At 51.5% G+C, this 20,305-nt stretch overlaps 1 protein-coding gene across 2 annotated transcripts in view; it reads left to right on the forward strand.

Annotated features, from left to right (window-relative positions):
- Positions 1–18,605: 18,605 nt before the first annotated feature.
- Positions 18,606–20,305, forward strand: part of SCUBE3 (signal peptide, CUB domain and EGF like domain containing 3) — a 35,469-nt gene continuing 33,769 nt past the window's right edge. The window contains exon 1 of one of the 2 annotated variants that reach the window (XM_071768426.1): positions 18,606–18,950. In XM_071768426.1, the coding sequence (XP_071624527.1) occupies positions 18,848–18,950 (103 nt within the window). In that variant the 5' untranslated portion in view covers positions 18,606–18,847. The remainder of the gene's footprint in view (positions 18,951–20,305) is intronic. The other variant, XM_071768425.1, reaches the window with a different exon arrangement.

The following is a 20,305-nucleotide window of genomic DNA, read 5'->3' on the forward strand; positions in this document are numbered from 1 at the left end:
CCCCCTTGTCACTGAGACCTCAGTGTTTGGCCAGAGCCTCCTCCTGCTCGTGCTGTTCCCCTCCTGACATGTAAAGGTAAGAAAAAGGGTGAGGAGGGCACCTCCATTTTGGGGTGGAATGAGCTCGGTTTGGGAAAACCAAGGAACAGGGTGGTGGGAGCAGAGCAGAGGATGGAGCAGAGGCTGCTTTGGTGGTGAAGGGGGGGTTTGTGCTGTCCCCAGGTGGGTGGCAGGCAGGGTGGGCAGGGTTGAAGCTGCTCTTATTGCAGTTAATCCTAACAGTCCCCCAGTATTGATTAATATTGATTAATATTCTTTTGAAACTAATTACTTGATGCATAAAACCAGAGTCAGGGTCTCCAACCACTCCGTTTCTGTTCTCAGGAGGGTGAGAAAAGCTCATTTTTATCCCCCCCCCATTAATGTCCATCTGCAGGGACTGTTCCTTGGGGGCTGGCAGGCCCCTCATTTACTCATGAGACAAACACTCAAATCGTTTTTCTGCAGCACAGCAGCAACCAATTCACAGAACAACCATAACAGTCTGGGCAGTCCTTGTATAAAGTATTCACCCAGCAAAGGTTTGGGGCTTGCCAAGAAGTAGGACATTTTCATTATGTAAAATTAGAGCAAGAAATCCAGGCATTTAAACACAGGTTAAAGTTCAGATTTTCATGTCAAGTAAAATCTGGCTGATGTAAAATCTGAAATACACCAGGGATTGCTAAATTTATACCACATGTTCCATTTCTAAGAATTCACTAAGTCAGGTTTTCAAGCTAAACATTGAAATACATTGAGGGGTTTTAATGGTCTCAAATACCATGTGGCTTTATCAAATGCAAACAGTGTCCCAGGGCTGTGCCTAATATTTCAGCAAAGCAGATTACAGGCCCATGGCAGAATTAACACCTTGAATTAAAAAAAAAACAAAACTAAGCTGCACTGCAGTTCTGTGAGCTCTGCATCCCATTCCCTTCCCCATCAAAAAGTGGCAGGGATTTGGGGGAAAAAAACCCACCTTTTGGAGTTCAGAGGTTTATTCAGATAGTGAATCACTTGCTGGTCCTGATGGATTTGTCTGGTTGATTTTTTTTTTTACATGATTTGAGAAATTTGGGGTCCAGCCCTGCCCAGCACGGGGTGAAGATGATCAGAAAAAAATCCAGCCTTGCATCCCAAGTCTGGCTCTGCATCTGGGAGAAGCACTTCCTGAGAATCCATGGGAATTCAGGTCCAAACACCTGCCTCTTGTGCTGGATCACACTTCCAAACCTGTGCCTGACTTCCAGCAGCTCTTCCTGAATGGGATCAAGGCTCCTGGGGAAATCTCCATCCATCAGGGGAAATGAAAAACCTGAGGAAAGCATGAACCTGCTGCTCTGGAGGGAGAAAAAGTATGAAAACAATAAAAATGGATAATTTTTGCACAGAGAGCTGGATTGGAGACAAAGCTTCCTCACAGAGCCAGGAGCAGCCACGCTGTGGACAAGTGGCACCAGATCCACGTGAGGACACAGTGATGTGTTCAGATTCCTCTTCCAAAAACTGAGCAGCTGAAGCAGCACCCAGCAGAGGAACCGAGGTGAAGCTGTGACACGAGGAGGGTGCTGGGTGTCAGTGTCCTTGCTGTCACTCTGCCTGGGTCACTGCTTCTGGTGACAGCCACTGCTGGGGCCCAGGGCTGAGGACTCAGGGATGCTCAGATCCACCAAACATGATGTTCAAACATTTTTCACCTGCTCTGGGGTTGGAGCACTGCACCAAGGTGCTGAGCATCTTGGAAGCACGATGGAACTCCAGAGCCCAGGATTTATCCTGCCTGCTCCAGCAGCACTTGGGAATCAGAAGGATTCATGGAGCCTCCCTGAGGAACACAGAGCTGAGGTCCCATTCCCACTGCTCCAGGTGTTCTTGCACTTGGAGTGAAGAGATGGAAAATGCTGACAGAGGCCAAGAGTGCAGGCAGGACACAAGGGATGGTTTTTAGGCACAGGGAAGGCTGCAGCTTCTGAGGTCTCCCCCACACTGCCCAGCCTGTAGTTCATCAAGGTTTGGCCCAGGTTATTAATTCAACCTCCTCAATTTTAAATCAGAGCAGCCTGCTCTGACATGGAAAGAATAAACCCAAATCTACAGTGTGGCAGAGTCCACATGAACTGGGTAAAATCCTTCCCTGGGTGAAGCAGTGGGCAGGAAGAGCCTCACCTTATTTTCATCTCTGATAAAAACGAGGTTCCCATGTGGAAATAATCCCTGCTGCAACCTACCAGCAATCTGATGGGGAGTGTGCATCCAGAGTACTAATAAAAGGTCAAAATAACCAGCTCTTATCCAAACCATTTGAATAAATATTTTGATGGAGCAGCAGCATAGGGCAGCTGGTTAGCTGAATACCAAGCCATGCACTCTCGAGGGATAAATATTATTTAAAGATCTTAGTGTGGTGCTTTACTGCAGCCAGTGATTAAAGCTCCCACTCCACAGCCCAGCCTGAAGACTGCAACCTAGGAACAGCCCTGGCTCTTCAGCTTTAGCAAGGATGGAGGATTTCAGAGAATTTTTTTTTTTTTTTTTTTAAAGCAATTACTGTTTGGGAGCATTTCAGAGCGGAACAGGAAAACCAAGGCAGTTTCTAACCCAGCTGCCCTGACCCTCCTGTCCTGTGGAAGGGCAAGACACTGAACTCAGCTCCCACTCAGGCAGTGTTGGCTCTGCTCAGTGCTGGGATTTTGTCCCAGGCTCCCAGCAGATTCCATGCACCCTGGATTCCAGCAAGAGCCAGGACTTGGCAGAGGTGTGTGCTGGTGCTGCCAGTGGTGAAGGGGACACGGACACTTTGAGCTTCTGCTTTGCACATCCACCCTCTGGGGAGATCCAGGCTGCCTGCAATGGGACAACACAAAGAGGGCTCTGCAGGAAGAGCCTGGGCAGTGAGGGGTGGGTGTGCTGCCTGCTGCAGGGCAGGGAAGGGCAAAGGCATCACTAACATCAAATATTAATGTCCTGGTGCCAGGGCACAGGATTAAGCTACTGGGGTTGGTATCCAGAGAACACTGTACTTCCCAGAGGATTTGGGGCTCCAAAAAGCACCTTTAATGGAGAGGGATGAAGGAGAGAGAAATCTACAGCCTAGCAAGAGAGGTGTCTGCATCAAATGTCTTCCTCTTTAAATATGCCTCCTAACAACATTTTGCTCGCTCCTCTGAGGGCCCCAGAACACTTCAAACTTGTGAGAATTTAGAGTTGCTCATGAGAAAGCTGTTAGCTCTGTCTTATGCATGCAGGAACTGAAGCATACTGAGTAAGTAACTTCTTTTCTGCAAGGTCTGTTGGTGAAGAGCCTTGAGAAAGGTACCCAGGAGTCCTTCAGCTTTCAGAGGCATTTCTCTCATCCATCACTGAGCACATGATGAAAGCATCACTTCTGGAGTACTTAAAAGTGTAAAAGTATTTAATAGCTCCTGTAGAAGTAGCAGTTCTCCCTTCACTGACTTACTAAGCATCTTATCCAAGAGTTTCTTTCTGGTTGCTTTGGTCTTGCCAGTGGGAGCAGAGGCTCTGGATGGGAAAATTCAGCATCTCCATTTTCATCAGGCCCAATACCTGGAAAATCTCCCTGGGGTGAGACAGTGAATTGAAGGTTTAGTGCTGCAGTAAGTGCTGTAACTGGGACAATTTTAGAATCCTGAGGAAGGGGAATTTGAATCCTCCAATTTGATTCTATTTTCTCCCAAAAGGCTGCTCAGTCTAATTGGAGTGGTCCCTAAAAATCACTGGATAAACCCAATTTACTTCACTGAAGACCCTTCTCCTGTCTAAACTGCAGCTGGGCAACAGCAATATGTATCTGTACTGAAAAAATGAGGAAGCTGAAGCCTCAGCTCCACATCCAGGACCTCTTCAATCTGTCTTTGGAGCTGGTTGTGCCCTGGCAGCAGAGCCTGCCCAAAGCAGGAGCAGTGTTTGCTCCAGGAGCTGTCACAGTTCTCCAGAGCTGCTCACCAGGAATTGAGGCTGACCTTGTACTGCCTACTCAGTACACAAATTCTGGGGTACACAGTTGCTTTATGGGAATGCTTGGATCCAGTGACTCACTTCAGGATGTCTGGATACTGCTTCAAATCTTGCAAAACCTCCTTTAGGTCACGCATGGAAGAAGGGAGTGATCTGCCTGCAGCCTACTGGGAAAGCACAGACAGAATGAGCAAACTATACCCAGCTCCATGCCCTGCTAAGGACTTATTAAGTCTTTTAGTGATTAACCAGGTTCTTACTTCATCACACACTGAAACAGCAGACACCTCATATGCCTAACGAGGGGTATTTATATAAAGAATTGCAGTTTTCATTTGGCAGACCTATGGCCTATGTCCCTCCATTCTGGTAGAATGTGTGTTTTAGAGACCCAGGACCAGAGAATGAATTTGCTTCTCAGGTTTTAGAAAGTGTAGCTGAGCAATTTGTGTCTCCCCATAAACTACAAGGAGCCTATTTTCTCTCTCTTACACCTGTTCACCCAGGGATAGTGGATGTAAGGGGTGAGGTGATGATTCAGAAAGAGTAATTCTGAGGTAACCATCTCCTCTGATTCAGGAACAACTCATTTCTTTTATCTCCTGCAGCAGCTGGATTGCCTGAGTCCAGCAGAGAGCTGCTCCTCCAGGCTGCCCCAGGCAGCTTTGTGCAAAGTCTCCTTCACTCTTGTTTTCCAGGCTAAGAAAGAAGAGAGGAAAGGAGGGGATTCCTATTAACAGCAGACAACCAATTCTTGGTTTGATGGGACCATTCCTCTTGGCTTTCATTGCAGCTCAGGTCTTTTATTTCTGTTGCTCTTTTATTTTCTTGTTACTTTCACAGTCAGATCCAACCCTACTTCTTTCCCCATAGTTTCATGTTTTCTGTAATGTCACAGAAAGAAGCCAATGAATATACACATGCACCTTTCTGGGGGAGAATCTGTCAGTCTCAAGTCCCTGTTGGGTACCATTCCGTTTGGCATCAGTGATTTGCTTGTTCCTGGGGAGAGGGCTGGAAGAGGAGAATAAAGGCAAGTGAGAGAAGGGATGCTAAAAGAGGGAAGAGAAGAGAGGAAGAAGAGGGGAAGAAGAGGAGAAGAGGAGAAGAAGAGGAGGAGAAGAAGAGAAGAGAAGAGAAGAAGAAGAAGAAGAAGAGAAGAAGAAGAAGAGAAGAAGAAGAGGAGAAGAGAAGAAGAGGAGAAGAAGAAGAGGAGAAGAAGGAGAAGAGGAGAAGAAGAAGAAGAGAAGAAGAGGAGGAGAAGAGAAGAGGAGAAGAGGAGAAGAGGACAAGAAGAGAAGAGGAGAAGAGGAGAAGAGGAGAGAAAGAGAAAAAAAAGAGAAAAGAGAAGAGGAGTTAAGTTTTAAAACGTGCCAGGAAAAGCTCTGTCAGTTCCAAAGAGGCGCAGATTTGTTCACGGTCCCCGCTCCTTCCTCCCCATCGCCCGCAGCCCCTCGGAGCGGTCCCACGGAGCTCGGCTGACACCTAGTGACGGCCGGAGCCTTCGGTACCCACACCAACTGCCCAAAATATTCATCTTTAACACTATTTAAGGGCCGGGGGAGCAGCTCCGAGGCCCTGCCCGAACGACAGCCCCGACAGCTCCGCGGCTCCGAACCCCCCTCCCCTTTCCCCGGACCGGGAGCAGCTGCTCGGCTGCCATCCCCGCGGGGACTGCTGAGCTCCGGGCCGGGTTTTGGGTCTGTGATCCCCCCCTCCCGGAGCCGCCCCCTCCCCAGAGGCCGTCAGACCCACAGCCTCGGGGTCCTGGGTGTCAGTCCCCCCCCCGCCCTGCGAATGGAAGGCGCCAGGAGCCCGGCTGAGGCGGCGCGGCGGGGATGGCCCATGGGAGGCGGGGGGGGGGGAGGCTGGGGGAAGGCCTTGTGCAGGTAACCGGGGCTGGGGGCTGAGGGGCTGGGAGGGCTCCGAGGGGCAGTGGGTGAGGGCTCTGAGGGGCTGTGAGGGCTATGAGGGGCTCCGAGGGGGGTGTGAGGGGCTCCAAGGGGCTCCGAGGAGCAGTGGGTGAGGGCTCTGAGGGGGCTCTGTGAGGGCTCTGAGAGGGTCCTGGGGGGGATCTGAGGGCTTTGAGGGGATTCTGTGAGGGCTTTGGGGGGCTTTGAGGAGCAGTGGGTGAGGGTCTGTCAGCAGCCATCCAAGCTCAGAGAGGTGTGAGGGGTAAATGAGAGGCTCTGAGGAAGCCCTTGGGTCCTTCCTCCTCCTCACCTCCCTCCTCTGCTTTTGTCTATTTTGTGGTCCCAGGCACCTGGCTCCAGCCCCCTCCCCATTTTGCTCTAAAGTCCCCACTTTGCCTTCACCAGAGCTGAGGTCAAATCTGCCCAGCACCCAGCCTGGGGTGAGGCCTCTTGGGTGCCTCCCTTCTCCCTTTGGGTATCCCTGCCAATTCCCTTCCCAAACCCCCATCCCCACCACCTGCTGGGGCTGGAGCTGGAGCTGGGAGGTTCAGAGCCATGAGGGTTGGGGATGAGGGATGGGGATGAGGATGAGGGATGGAGAGGATGGGATGGGGATGAGGGATGGAGGATGAGTGATGGAGGATGGGATGGAGGATGAGGGGTGGAGGATGGGATAGGGATAAGGGATGGGGGCTCTGGGGGTGCTGCCACCCCCTCAGATCCTCTGTGAGGGACAGGGGGCATCTGCCCCTCCTAAACCTGTGCCCTGGCACAGCTCTGTCCTTCAGAATCCTGGGTGCTGTGGGCAGGGACACACAGAGGATGGAAGGCACAAGGACTGGCACACCATGCAGGGCCAGACAACCTCGTTACTGCTGCTAATTCTGCTAATTACTTGCAGCCTCACAGCTGTGCCAAGGACCCAGCTGCTCTCTGACCTTGCAAAGTGGTCCAGGTGGGTCTGAAGGTGCCTGGAGCTTCCATCACTGCCCTGGGGCTGCAGCAAGGCACCAGGATGATTAATGCAGCTCAGCTGATGAGTCTGAACTGGTTCAGCTGTCACAAATGATCACATGTGGTGGCCAGCCATAGCCCCAAACCATCTCCGTCCCCTTGTGTGTCTGCAGCACAAGGCTGTGCTTGAGCCATCTCCTTAAACTGTGGGTGATTTCCTCAAGCCCCCTGGGAGCTGTAAAACTCATCCCAAAGAAATAAGGGGAAACTGCTTGGCTTGGGCAGAGCTGCAGCTATGTGGGGTGGCAACTGGCTCCTTGGCTTGGGGTTGATGCTGCTGAGAAATGAGCTGGGGAAAGCAGCTGTCCCAAAGCAGGGACCTTTCCTTCATTCTTGCTGTTGCTCCAGGCTGCTCCTGGGCTGTCTGCTTGCTTTGCTCAAGCTGACAATTATTGTGTGAAAAGTTCCAAAAGTATGATGTGGGTGTGAGGCCTCAGAAAGGCAACTGGAGCAGCTCTGGGTGGCTCCTGCATGGGAAACTCAACACCAGAAGGTGAGGGGACCAAAGGCAAGGGAGTCCAACACACGTGGGTGTCATGGTTGTGTTTGCCCAGGTGTGAGCATCCCCATGGGGAGTTCATGCCAAGGAGCATCTGGGTACCCTGCACCCAGAAATGAGGGCACAAAGAGACTTTGGGGGGTGGGTGCTTTGTTCAAAGCTGTAGAAAGGGACAGGCAGGTGGCTTATGGGCAGGGAAACAACTGGTCATGTGAAATAAAACCAGTAAAGGTCACCTTGGGATCAGTCTGGCCCAAATCCTGCCCAGAGACTCAACTCAGTGCTCCCTGTTCAGCTTTGTGCTATGCCAGACCCAGCTTGTGCCCTTTTCTCATCCTCAGCTTCATGTGAGGAAGCTGAGGGTGGGGAAATAGCATTTTTTGAGAAGAAAACAGCACAAGCTCTTGAGGGGACTTCAATTTGCTCTTGTCTCTCCATTTCAGAGCACAACTCTCCACCCCCAGCCTATAAATCCTGGTCCTAGAGGAGGCAATTTTGTGTATTTAAATATATATGCATTTATGCCCTGCATTCATTTCCATTCCCCAGTGACTGATGACATGAAGAAGTGCAGTAGCAGAATGCATTTTTAGTGCATTTCTCACAGATTTCTTCAAGGGAATCCAATTCCTGGGTGGCTTTAACTTGCCACAGAGGCAGAAGACCTCAGGAGTACTGGTAATAGGCAGGGTGGGGTTTTTTTTAATCTACTATTTTAATGAGCCCCATCCATCTCTCTGATTAGATTAATTCCATTTATTCTACCCAAGCCATCTAGCTGAAATCCCAATGGAGGAAACTGGGATTTTGAGTCTTTCAGGGTGAGTGCTTGAGTGTCAGGCAGCAAACTCCACGGGGAAACTTCCAGTTTGCCCTTTTCTCACCTCAGAAATTTGTAACTCTGATGCCTGTGTTGGAAAGGGAGCATCCAAGCTGCAAACCTCTCTGCATCACGGTGTGGCCAACGTGCTACAGGGACCCCTTGCATCTCTCCACTGCCTCCTTTCAAGCAACTCCCCTGAAAGAGCAAAACCAACCCAGGGGGGAGGCTCAGCTTTCCAGAACACCTCCTGTCTTCTCCATAGGATGGAGGAGGATGGAGAAAGAGCTCCATGGATGGGGCCACCTTGGCCACACTTTTGCAAACCCACTGGCACGATGGCAGTGGGTGGGAAAAGGCTGTTTGCTCCAACAGAAATACCTTCAGCTGATGGAAGGGGAAATGGATATTTTTTGTTGTTGTTGTTTAAAAGATGGTGGTGTTGTTTCAAGCCTGATGAATGTGAAAGTCCCTATTTAGAGGAGTCAAACCAGCAGTGAAATTGGTCACTGTTTGCACACCCACTTGCCAGCAGAGGCAGCTGAAAGCAAACTTCCTGGTGTATCCTGATCCAAATCACCTGGGAAAAGCTCAGCCAGCACAGTGTGCACCAGCCTGCCAAAAGGTTCTCTTTGCTAAAAAGCAAAATCAGTTGGTGTGACAGCCCCTTCTCCCCCCAAAAATGAGGGCATTTGGAGCTTGGAAGCTGCAGCTTTGGCTCTGTTAGAAATTCTCCTTCCAGCAGGAAGGCAATGAGGGTGGAGGGCAGAAAGTGTTAGCAGGTGTTTTGGGAGGGGGTGGAGGGAGGGCTGGGGAAGCCAGGAGTTTTCCTCTGCCCCATCAGCCAGGAAAGTTATTTTTGCAGGAGCTCCCGGGGCAGCAGACAAGGTCAGGATTGTTCCTCTGCTGGATGCTGGTGCAAATATGTGGGCAGGCAGCTGGGTCCCGAGGAGCTCCCAGCTTCCCTGCAGCCCAATGAAGTGTTGTTCTCCTCTGGGTCCAGGTGAGGGGATGTCTCAGTGCTGCTGGAGCCCCTGGTTTTGGTTTGGGAGCCCTTTGGGGGGGTGTCTGCTGCAGTGTTGGTCGTGGTGTGGGTGTGCAAGGTGTGTGTGTGGCTGTGACCCCCCGTGTGCTTCACCAAGGGCTCTGACATTTATTAGTTCTTCTTTTTAAGGTGATGTGTGACTTTTTCCATGAGACACCCCATATGCACGGGCTGGCTGTTGCCACCTCTTGTCACAGCACATGTGAGGAATGAGCTTTGAGCAAACCATCACCCACCCTGCCCAGCCTCCTGTGGCCAGCACCAGATCTTGGGGCATTTCAGACCCATCCCCTCACCCACGTACTTAGGGGATGGGTTGGTGCTGGGTAAACTGAGGCTTGGAGGGGTTTGGCTCATGGTCATGTAGGCAGCCTGGCTGGAACCCGGGTGTTGCAACTGGGAGAGATGCATGGAGCTCTGGAGATGCTCCTCGTGCTGTCTTGTCCTCTTGGTTGACCCCCCCAAAGACCTAAAATTGATTTTGGGCTCCACATGCAGAGTGCTGGTGCTGCTGGCTCTGGGTAACCTTTGGATTTGCTGACTTGACTGAATTAGGGCTTGGTGGAGAGCTCAGCTCTGGTGAAGCTGTGGTACAGGGAGGCCCAAACCACACACAGTGCTCGGGGAGGGGTTTTGATCCAACAGAAAGAAGAATATAAAAAAAAAAAAAAAAAAAAAGTTCAAAGGTGTTTTTGGCTTAATGCAGTTTATCTAAATTGCTTTCTGTTCATTAATCTGGATTAACACAAATGCTCTTGGAACGGCTGCCTGGGGAAGGGTTTGCTACTCCACTGAGGACAGACTTTTCCAAAAGTGAAAAGTTTGAGCTGGGAAAAAAAAAAAAAAAAGCCAGGTCCTGTCTGGCTTTGGGTCCATGTGAGCCCTGTGAACAGGGCAAGGCTGTTTCATCCCTGCTGCCCAAATTCATGAGGGTACCTGTGGGGCACCTTGGCCCCCACACACCCTAATAATGACTGAGCAGCTTCTCCTGCTGCCAGTGGAGGATTAATCCCCCCCGTTCTCTCCAAGGTGATGTGAACCCCACTTCAGCTGGCGTGCCAGAGGGGTTGGCATGATTAGTTAGTGAGCTCCAAGGTAAATTGGAGGTCAAGCCCAGATTTGGAGGTGGTGGTGGTGGGGTGAGCGTGACCCAAGGAGCCATGTGATGTGGGCAGCATCCTGGAGAAGCAGGTGATCTCCCCATCCTCTGCCTTCCCCAGGGCTGGGATTAGGAGAGATTTCACAGCTGAGTGGCTGGCCTCGTGTTAAAATATGGTTTGCAGTGGCTCAGCCCCCCTGGCCCCGTGTCAGGAAGGACCTTTCAGGCCTTTTGTGGCCATTTTGCATGTGAACATTTTGCATGTTCCTGCCTGCTGGGGTCAGGTCCCTAGGAGACATCACCCCTTCACATCTGTTGGGGCTTCCCATTTGAGAGCAGGCAGAGCTCTTGGAAGAGGATGGCAAAGCCCAGAGCTTTGGGGGGAGGCTTCTCTCACACTCTGTGCATTCTCCTGGGATCTGGGTGCACTTTTCTGCCCTGGAAAAGGTTTCTTGAGCAACCCCGAGCGGGTCCTTGCACCTTGGAGCTGGGTTCCTCTTGTGCAGCAGGGAGAGTGACCTTTTCCACCAGCTGCCCGTGATCAAGGATGTTTGGGTACCACAGGGATAGGGCTGGAGACCTGGTAGGGACTCAGATCAGCTCCATGAAGGTCCTGGTTCCAGCTGTCAGCAGCCAGGAGCAGCAGAAGGGAAGAATTCCTGCTGAGCTGAAATGGAAGTTGTAAGCGGTCCCTGGGCTCTGCCCAAAAACCAGGGGACTCCCTCCCTCCCTCCCTCCTCCCCCTGCCCCAGTGCAAACAGCAGATTAACAATTTATTTGACATGTTGTGGCTGGTTAGTTTCTTCACCCGCTCCCCTGATCAGAGGGAATAAATGTTGCAGTGTGCAATAATGTTCATTTCAGGTGAGGGTAAATATAGAAAGGAAAACCTGCTGAGAGCAAGCCATTTATTTCTGAGGTTGGAAGCCTCTGCTCATAAACAGTCAGTCATACCTATTTGGAAAATCCCAGCGTGGTTTTCTTGGCCATCCTAGAAGAACATTTACTTTCCTGTAGGTTAAGAAGTTCGTTTTAAATTAAAAAAAAAAAAAAAAAAAAAGGCATCTCACTTCCAGCTGCTCTTGGGTGTTTAGGGCTTGTTGACACACTAAGGCTGCTCTGTTCTCGTGCAAAACTGGTTGGGTGCAGGACCACGGAGGAGATCCTGCAGGGCTTTCCCAGTTGGATGTTCTGGGGGATCCTTGTTCTTTGTTTTCTCCTTGTTCCCCTACTTGTCCTGAGCTTGGGATTTTGTCAGCCCTCTTGGCCATGTGTAGGGTTAAAACACCCCAGCTTTTGGGGGTGCTGGTGGGTGAGGATGGAGGGGGATTTCTGGAGCCCTGTGGCTCGGGAGTTGTGCTTGGGAAGGGGCAGAGGGATGAACCCACCGTGCTGAGCTCACACAGGAGCAGAAAACCTCTGAGGGTTTTCAGAACACCCCAGAGACAACGGGACCGTGCGGGAGCATCCGCCGAGCATCCACCCAGCTGGGTGAGCACATACCCTGCTGCAGCATAGGAGAAACACCCCAAACCAGCGTCATAGGGTGGGGAGGTGGGGACCCCCAGGCTCAGCCAGGCTCTGCATCCCCCCTTTCTCCCCAAAAGCAGCACTGAGGAACGATGTGGGAGAGAGCATTTGGCTGGCTGCCCCGGGCCGGCTCTCTGCGGCTGGCACCAGCCGAGCGGGAGCCAGCTCCTGGCTCTGAACTTTTCTGCAGTCAATAAGGGTCTCTCCGTGTTTTCTGACAGGCTTTGGATTTGGCTCAGGTTCTCCTCGGTTTCCCACGGCAAGAGGCAGTTAAGTCTCTTGGAAGAATGAATTAATTAGCAAATGCCTTTGGTCAGGTCAGTGCCCTCCAGGAGCGAGCTGCTCCCTTTCCAGCAGTGCCTCCAGGTAAGCCTCTCTGAAAGGCTTATGTTACTTGTAGGGTTTTGAGAGCTCTACATACATCATCCCGAAGGAACCCTCTTTATTTATTTATTTTTTTAATAACAAAACAAACCAACCAAAAAAAAAAAAAAAAAAAACAAACCACCAAACCCTCCCTCCCCCCCCCAGAGCGTGGTGTTGACTCTAACCCTGGCATTTGTGTAAGCAACAAAATATTGATGCAGTTGGCTGGGGTCTGGCCGGGGCTTCTGGAAATAAACTGCTGCCTTGTTAAGTTGTAGATGGAAATGCAAGTGGGAAAGTGAGTGACATCTTACACAAGGCGGGCAAATAAAATCGCTGCTTTACTACGGTGTGAAAAAACTCAGGAATTAATAGGTCTCCTTCTGCTCAGGGGTGTTGGATTTATCCCCGAGTAAGATTCATAAACTATTTTAAGGAGAGAAGTGCTACTTTTAAACACGTGTCTGGGTCCTGGAGTTAAAGTGGTGTCACTGGCGTGGGGTTAACCCTTGCCTGCTTGCAGCAGGCAGAGGCTGCCCTGCTCTTGGCAGATTTTCACTGATTAAATAGACATCTCCACACCTGATAAATGCTAGGAGGTGATTTTTGAAGGGTGTTAAGCACGATGTGTTCCAGCACTTTATGTCAGAAATGGATTGCAGGCCTCAACCTGAACTCTGAGCTTGGTTTTACCTGAGTGGGACATAAAATGCATTTAAAAATCAACCACCTGCTCCCAAGCTGTGCCTGGGCTGAAGTGGAAGCAGGAACAGTGTTGCTGAATCCATCTGGGGTGTGATCCAGTGTACTCCAAAATCTTCCTTTTGACTTGAGGAGCTCTAAAAGCTACTGCCAGGGTGTCTTCTGTGGGAAATACAATTAGGAAAGCTTCAAAGAGGGATACATCACCCTCCTGTCTACCCAAAGCCCCTTCCTTCCACACCCCCATCCGGATGATCTCCCACTTGATGTACACATCCTCGTGGAAGAGCAGGAGGAGATAAAAGCTGTGCAGGGTGTGCAGTGAGTCTGCTGGCAGCAGGGGGTCAGAGCCACCAGCAGCAACCACACCAGTGTAATTATGCCCGCTCCAGTACGATTTCCCAGTAATTATTCTGGAATAAAAGCCTGCCTATTTCTGTAAGAGCTGATGTCACTTGGAAAGGTGTTATAAATTCAGCTGGAAAAAGGGACCCTTATTCTGGGCTAAGTGTGGTTAGTGGTTAGCTGGGAATGGGGCTATTCCTGGCTCTGCCATCGACCTTCCTGGTGACGCCGGGGAAGTCACCTCACCCCGGTGTGTGTCACCTTCTCCTGCTGCAAACCAGGAATTACAAACAAGGGTTTCTTGGCTTGCTGCCTTTTGGGAAGCTCCGTGACGCTGGAAAAAAGGTGTCAGAGGATGACAGGCAGTCATTTAGTAGGACTCTGTGCTTTCTCACCCCCTCTTGGAAGCAGCTTGATAAAATTGTAGCTTGGGGAAGGCAAGGGATGCAGCTGGGAGCTGGTGATGGGGTCTGGCTGAGTGGCCAGAGCCTGGACCCTTGGGGTCTTACTGGGATCACAGTGTTTTCCTCTCCCGTTTTAGAAATAGTCTGTTCTCTTTGGAGTTGTAGACCACACCCCTCGTAAGGGCATCAAAATGTCTTGGCTGTGGTTTCCTCCTGCCAGCTCCTTCCCATGGGCAGCAGCATCAGGGCATGGAACCAGCACCCATCACCCCAACATCAGGCCCTGGGGATGGAATCCTGCCTGGGACCTGCAGGGCTGTGCCTTTTGTCCCCATGGACCAGAGGGGAACAGAGACCTCATCTTCTTTCTCCAGCATCCCTGCCAGAGTCAAGAGCTGGTTCTGTGAGCCCAAAGGCCCTTTATGGGAGTTTTACTTCTCTCTTACTTACCAACAGCTTCTTGTGCAGCCTCAGGAACCACTTTTGTCTCCAGCATCACACAAATACACTCATCTCAGAGATGAAGGTGCAGCTCCTTCGTAGCACATGCTGGTCAATTCCTGCTAGAGATGGGGACTTCTCGTTTCAAAGGGTTGGTGGTTTCTTTTCTTTTCATTTACACAGTGCAGGGTGGCTCACGAGCCAGATTTTGTCCTCTTTGGCTGAGCAGGCCCTGCCCCCAGAGCGGATGGACCAAGGTGCTGATGGGGAGAGGCAAAGGGAGCATCTGCCCCGGCGCCTTCCTGCCACCTCTGTCCCTGTGCTGGGCTCACGGCTGCTCCGATCTGGGCTCCAGCCAAGGAGGCAGAGGGGGAAAAAAGCTTTTTACAGCCCATTAGTGCTCCCCTGAGTCGCTCAGCCCCTCTTGTAATAAAAGTGGTGGAAGCCACAGAAACATTAAGCCTGCTCTGCAGAAGATGCCAGCCCGCCTCCCAGCTCCCTGTCCCTTCCCGGTGACTTTGCTGAAGCCACTGACCCTCCCGGCTGCTGGAATTCCCTCTGGGAACGCAGGAAGAAGCTGGTGAGGGATGGTCCCCCGGTCTGCCCCGAGCTCCCCCAGCAAAACGTACGTGGGAAGGCTCCAAGTGCAAATGTGTGTGTGCTAATGGGAAATGAATTGCCTCTTGCCCCGAAGCTTTGCAGCTTGAGGAAAACAAGGCAGGGGCTAGGAATGACCTCACATCGCCTCCCAGGGAATGTTTTGCCAGATGAAGGGGGGAGAGGCAGCATCGAGACAGCACAATGTATGTATCTCTCTCCCTGTGTAAACATCCCTGTAGCTGCAGAACCCTCTTAAAACCCCGAACGAGGGGAGAGCAGCTGCTTTGATCTGTGGATGTGGTTGTTGTTTTCTAAGTGCGGATCCGTTCTTTTTTTAATTTTGTTTCAAATTAAAAAAACGCCCGTTGTGATCTTTTGCTTTTATTTCTTGGCTAGGGACCGGAGCAGGGTGCAGTAAATTTTCATGACTCCCCCGTGTAACCGTTTCAGCATGGTTGACAATTCCTTGCCTGCTCTTCAGCGCCGCAGCACAATGGGACCGAATCCTCTGGCCCTACATGAAGCCAAAGCAAATGGATTTTGCCCAGAAGTGCACCACGGGGAGTGGAGGCAGCGAAGAGGAGAGAGTCCTGCCACCTCCTTCCCTGCCCAAAACACACTCGTGAACACACACACACACGTGTGCACGGGTGGCTGGGGCTGCCAGGCTTGTCCTGCTGCCTTTGAAGGGCTCTGGAGAGGGCTCTTGGGGACGGATCTGTGGCAGCCCCGTGCCACGGCAGCAGGAGCTGGTCAGGAGCCATCAGGGCTGAAGTGCTGGGCTGTGCTGAAGGAGATTCAAGTGGGATTCGTGGTCCTCCCTCCAGCCTCCCTGTGTGAGCTTGGGAAGCTCCAGCTGCCTGACTTTCCCCATCCGGGTGCTGGGCAGGGGGATGGCTCCACTCTTGGAGGGACACAGCCCTGGGACCTCCATCAGCCCTTCTCCTGCTCAACCAGGAACTTGCTTTCAGAAAAACCCTAAAATTATATATATGTATATGTATCTTTTTAGGGAACTTCTGAACACCAGCAGCTCACCCCAACCCTGCTGCTTTGCCTTGGTGCTTTACAACCCTCTTGGAGGAGCAAGATGAGCATGAGTGATGCTGCTGCTGGCTGAGGACTCCTCTTCAAGGATGAGATCCACCTCCCCAGTGCAAGGCACTGGTTTAACTGGGAGCACTTGGCTGAAGAGCCATCCCCATCGAGGCAGTCTGGGTGTGAGTGAGGAGTTTGCTCTTCCCCCTGTGCTGTCCCGGGGCCGCGGGGTGTTTTGGTGTTGTGATTACACAGGATACTGTGTATTTAAGATTGGTTTATGGGTGTTTGTCCTAATGCCTAAACCTGTAATTTAGGAGCTCAGTTATAAATCAGCATCGCTGAAGGTCTTGTCCCTCGTGCCTTGAGATCAGTCTCCAGATTTAGAAGACAGGTTAGAAGGAAAAAAAACCCAAAACAAACAACAACAAGAACAAAAAAGGACTGTTCAGTTTTCCTCAGATTATGATGATAAAGGCTGATGGGATGGGATGGGAGTGTGTCCCACTCAGAGGTGCTGTGGCTGGGATCTGCTGGTGGAAGTGAACAGAGTTGTCATTTGGACTCTGCTCTTAAAACATCCATAAGAGAGATTTGTGTTTGCATGGCAAATCCCAGCCTGGAAAGAAAAGTGGTGCCATGGCTGCTGAGGGGATGCTCACAAGGGTGGTGGCACTGGTGACATTCTCAGTTTGTGCCAGGGCATGGGCTGCAAGGACCAGAGTCTCCTTCCCACTCAGCCTGCTACGTGGGGAGGAGCAGCCTTCATCCCCAGGATGAAGCCTTCATCCTCAGCCCAGGGCTGGCAGGAGAGCCAGGAGCCTCCTCCAGCAGCACATTCCTACTGGTGGGTTGTGGTCCTCTCCCCATACATCCTGATGATGACAACTCTGCATTCATGTTTTTATGTACTACAAATCTTTTCTAGCTTTAAGAATGACTTCTGAGCCTCTGACCCTTCACAGCCTGCCCTGGAGATCAGCTGGGTGCATTCCTGGGTTGGCTCCATAGAACACAGAGGAGATGTGCTGTGGGTTTTTGGGGCTGGGTGTGTGGATGCCAGTGCTTTTCCCTGGATTCCTTCTCAGCCAGGGCTGTGGCAGAGCTGGTTGGCCCTGCTGAGAACCCCTTGGGGCTCTGGTGGGCTGGACACTGCCTTGCCCCCAGCTCCAGGTTCACCTGCAGCCACTGTGCAGATGGGGATTTGAAGATGGGAGGTTTGTGTTGGGTCTCATGGCCATGTCTGTGTGTCTGTCCTTCAGCTGATGTGGGGCTCCTGTTCCTCTGGAAGGGGTCAGTTCCCCTCACGTGGGGTTAGGACCCTGACTCCTTGGCAGGCAGAGCTGTGTGAGTCCAGAGTGCTGCTCTGCTGGGCTGACTGTGCTGCTTTTTGTCCTCTTCAAATCAAACCTGCTCTTGCAAACCTCCTGCCCCAGGGAAGGTCCCTGTCCCATGTCCCCAGGGTTATGGCTTTTTGTAGGGAAAATATATCTAGACCCAGGGACTCTTTGGCATTCTCCTGTCTCTCCTCTCCACAGTGGGTGCCTTGGCTTAGCTGGATCTTTTCCATTGCCTCCAAGCCCCTTTGTTGTATCTTCAGGGGTTATTAGGACAAAAGGGGACGGGAGAGGCTGCAGGGGCAGCATAGTGGGTTAGGAGGACCCCGTGGGCAGGATGATGCCGTGGGCAGAGTTACCCCTGGGGCCGTGGGTCTCCATGTCCCTGGGCAGGTGGGACAGCCACACAGCTCCAGCCCAGCTCCCAGCCTTCTCTCCTCTGCAGTTTCCTGGCTGGTGATGCCTCCCCTGGCTCGGGGAGCAGAAACACCCCAGAAGAGAGAAGGTGCCAGCAGCTCCCACAGCCAGGGTGGGAGGACTGGGGGGGGACACAGAGGGTCCCCCTGCACCCCAGGATGCTGCCTGCAGGCTGCAGGAGGCTCAAGCAAGCCAGCAAAAATCCCTGAATATTACAGCAAGGTCTTTTCTTCTCCCCCCCCCCCCCCTCCAGCTTGATTTCCAGTCCCCCCACCCCACGTATCCCTTGCAGACAGCAGAGCTGCTCCCCAGCACCCCAAGAAGCACCCAGAGCAGCTGAGCCCAGCCAGGTTGTGCCATTCCTGGCTTTTCTTTTTCTTTCTTCCCCCCCCCCTTTATTTATATAATTTTTTTTTTCCTTCCCCTTTTCTACCCCTTGCCTTTTCCATCGCTTTCTCTCCCCCCCCCCCTCCCCCCCTCTGCCCTCCCCATCCCACCACCCCAAGCCTGTGCCTTGCCCAGGGGCTGGGAGGTGCGGGGTGGGTCTGGGGGTTGCGGGGGGCTTTGCATTGATGCATTGATCGCCCATGGTCTCCGCCTGACCTCCCTGCTCCCGGGGAAGCAGTCTCCATGGCTACTGGCCCTTCTCCTCCAGAGCAGACTGTAAATTCCTGCAGGCAAAGCCCAGCCTTGGGGGTGCGAGGGGGGGAGCCGGGAAGGAGTAACCAAAGCCAAATAGAAAGAAAGAAAGGCTGGGAAGAAAAAGGGCGTTGCTTGGATGGGGCTCTCCTTTCCACTCCCCTTTCTCAGGTCCCCAGCACCAGGGCAAGGCGCCTGCTTCCCCCCTCCAGCGCTCCTGCTGCTGCTGCTGCTCTCTTGCAAAACTGGAATTGGCTGGGATTATTTAAAGAAAAAAAAAAAAAAAAAAAAAAAAAAGGAAAGGAAAGAAAAAAAAAAAAAAAAAAAGAGAGAGAGAGAGAGAAGAAGGGATCAGAGCAGCCGCCAGAGAGAGGGCGATAGAGTCCACTTTCCTCCAACTGCCCTGGGTCTCCTTCCCTCACTCTCTCCTCTTCAGCAACACCAAGAGCCCCAAACTGAACCCAGAGCAGCTTTTTCCATCAGTTCAGTTCCCTTCCCTCCCTCTGTCTCACACACGGCAAGGAGAGAGCCCCTTCCTCCTCTTGATTTTTCCCTTTGCATGCTCAGCCCCTTGTTTCCTTTAAAGCACTCGAAATCCCCCCTTCTTGCCCCCACTCCTCCATGCAGACTGGGATTGCCATGGGAGCTTTGCAGATTGCTGGATTTTCCATCCTTTTCTTTCTCCACCACTCTGGAAACACGCTGGCAAATAAAGCCAGTCAAGGTAAGAGAGAAAAAAAAAAAAAAAAAAAAAAATCTTCCCAGCTCGAAGGTTTGCTGTTTGATGTGTGTCTGAGGCAGCCGGACCTCCTCTTTAGGTCTGGGATTTTATACGCAGGCTGGAGAAATTAGCAGCAATAACAACAAATAGTGGAGGGGATTTTAAATGTTGCTTGCAGATATTCTTGCCTGCTGCCTCTGGTTGGGGTTGGGGTTTTGCTAAACTCTTGAACAAGTTGAATTTCTTACACTTTAATTTTATGGGTTTTTTTTTTTTTTTTTTTTTTTTTGGGGGGGGGGAGGGTTCAGGCTCTTTTTCTCAAGGCAGGGGGTGCAGAGGCTGAAAATAAGGGGGGGGGGTGAACAAATCTGCACCCATCCCAGGGGAGGTGTTGCTGTCTGGAGGGGTTTGGGGGGCTTGGCTGGGGTTGGGTGCCTGTGAGATGGGGCTCCCACCCTGGGTGAGGAGGTCTGGGCTGAGGGCAGGGATGGGGATGCAGAGCACTGGGAGGCTGCACCCAGGTTTGTGTTTTCCATCGGGTTGAACCTCTGACTGTTGTGCTCCGGGGGTCTGGGCTGCAAAAACTTGGGGGAGCTGAACACAGCAAAGGCTGAAAAACACAGGAGCTCTTGCCCTACCTCTAGCCCGTGCCATGGTTATCAACTTCAGGCTTTTCTGTTTCACCCCTCCTGTGCCCAGCCAGACTTTCTCCCACACAAACGTACACATGGAGCTTTATGCATGGTCTGTCTATACCTTGGGTTTCCTATAGCACCTCTATATTTAGCTCAGATTTTGCTCTATCCACACGCACGGGAGCGCACGCACACCCAGCCCTGGGTGCGTGATCCCCTTCCCTGTCTCACAGGGGTTTTTTTTCTGCTTAATTCTCCTCTATCTATACAATCTGTTGTTTGGTTTTTTTTCTCTCTTTCCATAGTGCAGAGCAGTATGTAAGGTTTATCAACCCCAGCTTTGGCTCTTGCTATTGTAGTAGCTGCGTGTTTATGCGTCCGGCGAGATTAAATAGGGTGTGAATGAAACGTAAGAGCAGGGGATATAATTAAAGATCTCTTGCAGGCATTAGTAATGAGCATATTTCACCCGTGCACATGGTCACCCTGAGCCCTGTCACCGACAAAGTTGGAAAGAATTTCAAGGCTATTGTCTTATCTGGCTTAAAGTGTTTTTAAAACAATAGGCGACTTTTGGGGAGGGCAGGCTGGGCAAGCACAGGGGAGATTTTTCCAGGGCAAAGGTTTGGTGAGAAGACATCCAGCTTCACGTAAAGCTTTCTGATTTAGGCTTAGAAAGGAATGCTTAGGTTTTTATCCCCCCTCAAATTATCTTGAGTGTAT

This window comes from Heliangelus exortis, chromosome 25 (genome assembly GCF_036169615.1).
Source record: "Heliangelus exortis chromosome 25, bHelExo1.hap1, whole genome shotgun sequence".
Lineage (NCBI taxonomy): Eukaryota > Metazoa > Chordata > Aves > Apodiformes > Trochilidae > Heliangelus > Heliangelus exortis.